This window comes from Nicotiana sylvestris, chromosome 9 (genome assembly GCF_000393655.2).
Source record: "Nicotiana sylvestris chromosome 9, ASM39365v2, whole genome shotgun sequence".
NCBI classification, from domain to species: Eukaryota; Viridiplantae; Streptophyta; class Magnoliopsida; order Solanales; family Solanaceae; genus Nicotiana; species Nicotiana sylvestris.
Window position 1 is genome coordinate 11,838,268 of NC_091065.1, and position 9,473 is coordinate 11,847,740.

General features: G+C 36.9%; 1 protein-coding gene across 1 annotated transcript; it reads right to left on the reverse strand.

Moving 5' to 3' along the window:
* Position 1: 1 nt before the first annotated feature.
* Positions 2-1,299, reverse strand: LOC104229886 (glucan endo-1,3-beta-glucosidase, acidic-like; the record flags this gene model as incomplete). Its single annotated transcript, XM_009782611.2, has 2 exons — positions 1,162-1,299; positions 2-942 (listed from the first exon to the last, which is right to left on the reverse strand). Coding segments are annotated over exons 1-2 (1,023 nt in total), but the record flags the coding sequence as incomplete, so codon positions are not given.
* Between the last annotated feature and the right edge of the window lie 8,174 nt (positions 1,300-9,473).

The following is a 9,473-nucleotide window of genomic DNA, read 5'->3' on the forward strand; positions in this document are numbered from 1 at the left end:
AATTGAGTTGATATTTTGCCCTCTGATCAGGAGAAAAGAGTCCAAAGTGTTTCTCTGTGATATCTCCTCCCTTATTATTTTCATCAAACATGGCAAACAAATAAGTTTCTATAGTCTTTCCAGGTTTCTTTGGAGTTCCTGCCCCGCTTTTCACATGATTAATCAAATTTCTGTAATAAGTTTGAGCATTTTCAATAGTTGCTGCAGAGTTTCCTTCAGAAGGCCAGCCACTTTCAGATACAATAATCTCCACATTTTGTCCTCCAGCTTTCTCTACAGCAAAATACATAGAATCCAAAAGGGCATCAAAAAGATTTTGATACCCTGCTGAATTTGTTCCTTGTTGTGTGAACAATGCATAAGAAAGTGGGACATCAGCAGTGTTGAAAATGTGACCAAAATAAGGATAGACATTGGCTAAGAGTGGAAGGTTATGTCGTACTAGAAATTGGATTATGGGATTAATGAAACTATTGAATTCTCCTCGAAAAATACTGTCTTTGGGCGGGTAGGTATTCGCTAAGATCCCTGAATATGTTGCAGTTGAGACCTTGATTTGATCTTTCAATCCTGCTGCTGCTAATGCATTGTACACGTTTTGCATGGCAGGAGCAACAAATGGTGCATATTGACCATTATTTGTGGGAGATACTTCATTTCCAACAGATATATATTTAAATTTAACATCTGGGAAATGATTTATTATGTTATCCTGGACCCATCCATTGGCTCTTGAAGGATCAGTTAGGGATTCAAGATCTTGATTTGGGACATCGAGAATGATCTCAATGTTACTTCCTTTGAGAGCATTGAAGACATTTGTGTCTGGATAGTATATTCTCATCCTCCTGATGCCATTAGCATTGTATAGTTTTATAACATCTTGATCTGATGGTAAATTGTTGGCAATTTTTCCATAGCATACTCCAATAGATTGTGCCCCTGCATGATAAGAAAAAAATACATAAGAACAGAGGAGGATCTAGGATTTTTAGTATATAGGTGCACTACTAAAAAAAGAAGAAAAAAAATTTAATAATTGGGAAGTGATCCCTATCCCTCTTGGTAAATAACTCAGTGTTAGTGTATATAAGTTGATCCGCATCGTACAAGGTGCATATACATGTAGTGTACATGTGTGTGTGGGTGAGAGAGAGAGACCTATCATTTGGATACTGCACCTTAACAATCCAACAAGTACAAGGGCAGCTGCAAGAAAGCCATTTTTAATGCATAAAGCCATAGCTAAAATGGAAATGAGAGAATAATTAGATACACTTGAGCTGAAATTGTGCGTTTCAGGAACCATTAGGCTGCTTCTTATATAGACAAGTAGAAGAAGACCTACAAAGACTTAAAAAGCCAAAGTCCATTGCCCTGTGAAGCAGTTAAAGAAATAGTGTAATTTTATTAACCAAGTCATACCCAGTGAAGCACGTCATGGAATATAGACAGTGTATTAAGTAGAGTTAATAACCAAGTCAAGCCCAGTGAAGCCAAGTCATACCAAGTATAGAGAGTGTATTTTATGTCACAAGTGGAAAAAAATGTAGAAAGTTCAAATCTAGTACAGTGATGGAGACGTTTGATTTTACGAGAAAAAAATGGTCGAATATTCGGAGAAGGAGGTCGAAGCTGCCCCTATACTATACGGCATGCGAGATTGAGCAATTTCGTGACTTTAATTTAATACTATTATTTTTCTAGCTTGTAATTCTGAACTATACTCAAAAGTTCATCGGGGTAAATTTGTACACTTTTCAAAATTAATTGGTGAGTGATAGATGACAAAATTGTTAGATTAGTTGATGGGAGTATTTAGAAAAGGTTGTTTTATCCCTCGTTGGAAAAAGAAAGAAAGGAAGAAGCGTTTAAAAAGCACTTCTTTGTCTTATATAGTTTGAATATTTTAAAGAATGTTTTAGATGTAATATTTTAATTTTTAGTCACCTATTATTTTATTAATTAGTTTAAAACATTTTTAAATTAAATTTCAGAAAACGTTTTTAATAGTTTTCTTTTTTAAATTCAAAAAGGTGACTATTGGTTTTAAAAAGCGCCTACTACTACTATTATCATCATCATCATCAATATTTTTCTTTTTTCTTTATTAGTATTTTCATCTTCTTCTTTTTTTACTCTCTTAATTTTTAAACCTCTTTTGAAAAAGTTTTTTTTTAAGTCGAGGCTCTATCAGAACCAGCCTCTCTATCTCACAAAAGGTAGGGGTAAAGTCTACGTACACCCTACTCTTCTCGAACCCCACTTGTGGGATCACAATTAGTATTATCGTTGTATTTAAGGAGAGAAAGAGGAGTTTAGACAAATACCAAATTAATTACTTACACCAAAACAAGATTTTTTTTCTTATTGAGCTAAGGTGATACTTGATTTTAAAAGTAGATCGATTAATTAATCTTGATATTCCTTTGTCCCACTTTATCCGATACACTTTTCTTTAATTAGCTTATCTAAAAAAGAATGACATACTTTTATATTTAAAAATAATTTAACTTTAAACTTCTCATTTTATCTTAATAAGATGGTTTATAATTATGCAAACATATATGGCTTATTTTATATCATAAATTTTAAAAATGCCGAATCTATTACTGCTATATAAATTAAGACCGAGGAATTACAAACTTTTGTCTTGCATTGGGTGTTATAGTTTTTCCACGCAAAAGAATACAATTTAATTAATTATAGCTAAGAAGTCTGACTTTGTCAAATCTCACGGAGAACATGAATCTAGATAAACATCCAAGTGGAAATACATCTTGATATTTTAGTCGAGTCCAATTTGGACTTTGAATCTTGTCTAAATATTCAATACGAACTTGTTCAAGGGTTCAAAACATATATAGAAACATCGCAACTCAAAATTAAAGTTCAAATCAAATTTATGAACTCATAAGTTTACAACTTTTATGCAATAGTGTCGAATCATACCCTAACCCCTCAGATCCTGCTTTGAACACATAACTAAGTTCAGAATTCTCATACAAATCTAATGAAACTTTCAAATCATGAATCTAAGTTTGTTTACTCAAAATATTAACTTTGGTCAATTCTCGTAACTTAAGGCTTTAAGTTCTAGTTCAAGTGTTCCATAAGGCTTTGAATCCCTCGGAACCCGTGCCAGCCATACCCCGCAATTCATATATTACTAAATGAGCATATGAGAGGTCTCAAATAGAGAAAAGAAATTTTAGAACTCAAAACGACCAATTAGATTATTACACTATAGTATAGTGATAAACTAAGATAAATAAACGTAATTAGTGGCAAACTGAAATATAAGAGTAAACATCAAAGCTATATTTACTAATTTTAATGTTCTTAATCCAATTAATGTTTCTAATCTTAGTTTTTGGAAAATGTATAGTTGTAATTTTGGTACTTACTCTTTAGGTGTAGCGTGTATTAACCCTCGGGATTTAATTAAACGATAAATTTATTTATTTAACTAATTTTCGATGGTCAATTAAATAAATAAATAATTTATTTATATATTTTTCGCTGGTTTGCATGTGAAAGCAGCAGGAAAGTTTTTCAGAAATTACTACTCCTATAATACATGTATATTAAAAACAAAAGCGAAAAAAAATAATATTGAACTACGAAAGAACGTCCCACAAACTTTTAGAAGGGTGTATCATCACTGGAATAATGTCCATTTAACTTTATGACATCTTATATCTCTTAAAATATAAGAGAAACAAATTCAACAAAGAAATACAGTGAGAGGACCTTTTAAAGATATATAAGAAAAAGTGCATACGTTCTTATGAAATGGCATAAACAATAATCGCCTCATTACAAACTTAATATTGATGGGGTCTATGACCCAGCATCACACCATGGTGGGGGGGGGGGGGTTCGTGATGCCTCAGGACATTGGATTTATGGATCTGAGAAACACTTACCAAGTAGTGATGTCCTCCAAGCTGAACTATTAGCTCTTTACCACGGGCTATCCATTGCCATTAGTCATCGTATTCAACCTCTAGTTGTTAAAACGTACTCACAGGTATTACTCCAAATCCTTCAAACTCCAAAGTACTCACAACTTGTATCCACTTGCAGGTCGATGCTCCATGAACTAAAAGTGCAGCATCTTGTCCACACGTTTCGAGAGGGCAATGGAGTGGCTGATGCTTTAGCAAAATTTGGAAATTCAAGTCTGGATTCACCTACACAACTTCTCATGCTTTTTGAAGACCCTCCCACTTTTACTTTCATGCAATTAGATTTTGATGTACTTGATACTAGCACTACCCATTCACTCCACTATACTATACTCTCTTAACTTCATTTATTAATGCAATTCTCCGTTCCAGAAAAAATAATTCTCGTGATGAAGAATATATAAGATCCAAAACATTAAAATTTTTGTGAGTTTTGCTAAATTTATGAGTTGCGGCTAGTGGAGAGAAAAATGGCTCTGCCTTTTCGTTGATTGTATGTCCTATATATACAGAGAAATAAGAGGCAACCGTAAATACCCTAAAAACTAGGTTAACTAATTACAGAATATTATCATATTTGTAAATAAACATGGCATGGCATAGTGAGTGCGGCCCATCCAACATAGCACTAAATTTGGTGCTATATTGGGTGATGGGACTGAGGATAACACCGACTTTGGGTGCTATATTGAGTGTTGGACACTACGGATAGCATCCAAGATACACACGCTAATAACCTCTTTTCTCCGCTCCCACGTTGGTGCATGGAGATTCAGGATGCCCAACTTGCACATGAGATGATTATATTGCGACTTTTCCAAGGCCTTCGTAAAGATGTCTGCTAGTTGTCCATGCGAATGAACTAAATTGGTACACATGTGTTCGCTAACAATCTTATCCAGAATGGAACAACAGTCAACTTCAATATATTTGGTTCGCTCATGAAAAAAACTAGATTCTTAGCTATATGTTGCCGCCTTACCTCAAACTATGTAAATCCCTACTCCAACAAGCCCTTGCCTCGCAAAATGGCCTCCGAATGCCTCGAATCTAGCCACAAACAGTTTGATACAATCAACATGAGATAAAGGAATCAATTCCATATAATAATGCTAAGTTCTTAATTAAAAGTAAAAAAGTCAACTCAAAAGCGTGACCAAGGCCCACATCTCAAAATCCGATAAAAGTCACAAAATCCGGAAGCCCATTTCACCACGAGTCCAACCATATCAAATTTACCAAAATCCAACACCAAATCATCACTCAAATCCCCAAATTAGGCTCCACAAATCCCTAACCTCAAACTCCTAAAATTATACCTCAAAAAGCACATAAATTAGGTGGGAAATTCAATGGGGAAACAAATTTATTGAATAAAAATGACCACAAGTGACTTACCTCAAGAAACCCCTCGAAATCCCTCTTGAAAATCGCCCCAATCCGAGTTTGCAAAGTCAAGAAATGATAAAACCCTCGGAACCTAACGTTTATAATCTGTCCAAGCTTTTCGCATCTTCGACAACTTACCCGCATCTGCAGCTTCATAGAAGCGACAACTCTCCCTCTTCTGTCGTAAATCACTGGGGACCAACCTTCGCACCTGCGATGACCCAAAAGGTCATCACTCGTTTTGAAAGTAAATTCTGTGTTCTGAGGCCTTAAAAATCTCTTTTTGTCTCACCTCGATTTGCATGCACAGTCTGGGCGCGTTTCCAGAAAGCTTTTATGCGAAAATTAAGTAAAAAAGGAAATTGGCTTTTAAAATTAATTGAAGTTGACTTTGGTAAATATTCTTGGTAAACGGACCCGGACCCGTGATCTGATGGTCTCGTAAGGTCCGTAATAAAATATGGAACTTGGGCGTATACCCGAAATTGAATTATGAGGTCCCAAGCCCGAGAAATGAATTTTTGAAAGAAATTGTTTAACTGAAATTATAAGAGCTTTTGGAAATGAAAAGATGTTTGAAATTGATAGTATCGGGCCCGTATTTTGGTTCCGGAGCCCGGTACAAGTCTTATATAATAATTAGGTTGAATCGGTGAAGTTTGGTAAGAATCAGAGTTCGTTTAGTATAAATCGGACCTTTAATTGAGAAAATGAGAATTTTGATGTTCTTGAGTGATTTCATGAATTTGACGTTTAATTCATAGTTGTTGATGTTATTTTGATGATTTGATCGCACAAGCAAGTCTGTATGATATTTTTGGACTTGCGTGCATGTTTGGTTTGGAGCCCCGAGGGCTCGGGTGAGTTTTGGATAAGCCACGGAGTGAATTTGGACTAAGAGAAATGGCTGTTGCAGGTTCAGCTGTGTTGCAGGCTCTGATCTCGCAATTGCGAGGTCAGGCTTCGCAATTGCAAGCTCAATTGTAGGCTCTGATCTCGCAAGGCTTGGCAATTGCGAGGGTTTTATCGCATTTGCGAAGAAAGCCCAAGCCTACCATGTTCGCAATTGCGAACCTTCCTTCGCAAATGCGAAGTCATCAAGGGAGGGTAGTTATCGCAATTGCGACGATTTGTTCGCAATTGCGAGGTTAGAGGACAATGCACAAGTTCGGAAATGCGAGGCCTGGTTCGCGTTTGCGAGCTTCGCATTTGATAGCTTCGCAATTGCGAAGCTCCCATCGCAATTGCGACATCTGCGACCAGTTAATTGGGATTTTGACGGGATTTCATTCATTTTTTCAACTCTTTAAACCCTAAAAAATAGCTTCGCAATTGCGACATCTACGACCAGTTAATTGGGATTTTGACGGGATTTCATTCAATTTTTCAACTCTTTAAACCCTAAAAACATCTTGGGCGATTTTTGAAAGGCATCAACGTCTCCAAATCATTAGTAAGTCATTGTTAACTCATTTTCTTCAATCTATAACATCTTTTCACATGATTTCAATTCAAAATCAAGGGGTTTTCATGGAAAATTGGGTGATTTTGGGTAGAACTTAGGATTTTCAAATTTTGGGGATTTGGACCTCGATTTGAGGTCCGATTTCAAAACAAATTATATATTTGAGTTCGTGGGTGAATGGATAATCGGGTTTTGGTTCGATCCTTGAGTTTTGACCATGTGGGCCCGGGATTGATTTTTGAATTTTTGGAAAAATCATTAGAAAACCTATTTTCATGCATTAGAATTGATTCATTTAGCATTTAATGATATCGTTAAGTAAATTATGACTAGATACAAGCGATTTGGTGGTGGAATCGAGGGGTAAAGCGGTAGTTGAGGCTTCATTGTGTTCGTGGCATTGAGGTAAGTGTTTGGTCTAACCTTAGTTTGAGGGATTAGGAGTTGTGTCTTATTTGCGATATATTAATTGTTGAGTACGACGTATAGGTGTGGTGACAAGTATCTATACGTCGGTGTCAATCATGCCCGTGAGTCTTATACTATGAATGATGTGACTCCATTTTGTATTGTCCATGCTTAATATGATGACTTCTAATGTTGAACAAGGCTTATGGGAGAATTCTTGGTAATTGAACGTTGTAGAGCATTGGCTCAAGTTGAGGATTGAATTGTGAAGTAATTGAGGAAAGAGAAGAGGTTTATGATATTATCTCCCTTGTCGGGATGTTATTACTCATGATATTGTTCCCCGTGCCGGGATATTGTTGTTATACTATTGTTCCCTTGCCGGGATTCTATTATGATTTTGTTGATTTCCTTGTCCGAATTGCTTTGTGATTGTTGCTTAGGTAAGGAAAAGTGTAAAAGCACGAAGGGTGATGCTGTGTGTGATATTTGTGAGAGAGTGTTAATGCACGAAGGGTGATGCTATGCCGATATTGTGAATGTAAAAGCACGAAGGGTGATGCCGTGTCATGATATGAGTGATCATGCACGAAGGATAATGCCGTGCCATGATTTTGTGAGGTAAAAACACAAAGGGTGATGCCATCCACTTGTCATTGATTTCCTTATTCTTGTTTATAGTTGAATTTTGGTGTTCTGTATGTTTCTTTATTGAATTTCTGTTTGTACATGATATTCCCCCGAGCATGTTTTCCCTTCCCATCATTAACTGCTAGTTCCTGTCGTTATTATTTGTTGTATATGATATAACTGCACATGTTTATTTGGTAGTTTTGTCCTAGCCTCGTCACTACTTCGCCGAGGTTAGGCTCGACACTTACCAGTATATGGGGTCGGTTGTGCTGATACCACACTCTATACTATGTGCAGATCCCGGTATTAGAGCTTTTGGACCACAGTGAGGTTGCTGCCTTCAGCCCATCAGGAGACCCGAGGTAGTCCTGCAGGCATCTGCAGGCCTTGGCGTCCCCTTCCTACCTAATTTTTCTTTTGTTCTTTACTATTTCAGAGACAGACATGTATTTATTTTATTCGTACCCTATTTGTAGTGTTCTTATATAATTTGTGAGATTGTGACACCAGTTCTGGGTCGTTTATGTTTATGGATTCGTATCGGTATTATTTTAAAATTTTACATTTCATTCTTCCGCTTTATTATTTCCGATATTTATAAAATGTTAACTCACAATTGTTAAGGGATTAAAAATAAAAAGGGTAAAATAATTGGAATAATTGGCTTGCCTAGCTTTCACTAGTAGGCGCCATCACGATTCCCGAGGGTGGGAAATCCAGGTCGTGATAGCACCTACGGAACACCTTCCACTTCTGCGCAAATGCAGGTGCGACCTCAATCCTACTCATGTGCTGATCCCCACTTCTGCGCTCATCCTCACCGCATCTGCGTGACCAAAATGTCACTTCTACACCCAGTCCACATCCTCTCAAGCCGCTTCAGCGATTCTCCCTTCGCACCTGCGACTATGACCTTAGCAGGTGTGATTACACTAGAAGGCAAAATTTTCCAGCAATGCTTCAAGTCCAAATTTTAATCCGTTAACCACCTAGAATATACCCGAGCCCTCTCTGGACCTCAACAATATATACCAATATGTCTTAAAATATGATATGAACTTAGTCGAGCCTTCAAATCACATAAGAGAACGCTAAAACCCTGAATCATGTATCGATTCAAGCCTAATGAACTTTTGAATTTCTAACTTCTACATTTAATGTCGAAACCTATCAAAACAAGACCGATTGACCTCAAATTTTGCACACAAGTTACAAATAACACAACAGACCTACTCCAACTCCCGGAGCCCCAATCCAAGCCCGATAACCAAAAAGCCAACTCTCAGTCAAACTTCTAAAATTTTAACTTTTCCCATTTCAACCCTAATTCAACTACGGACCTCCAAATAACAATCCGTATGCACTCCTAAGTCTAAAATCACCAAACGGAGCTAACGAAACTATCAAAACTCCATTATAGACCAATTTACACGCAAATTAACATCCGGTCAACTTTTTCAACTTAAGCTTCCAACCTCGAGACTAAGTGTCTCAACTCATTCTGAAACCTCTCCGGAACCGAATTAACTACCTCGGAAAGTAAATAGGGGGGGGGGGGACAAGGCTATAGCTCTCAAAATGACCGGCCGGACCGTTACATCCTCCCA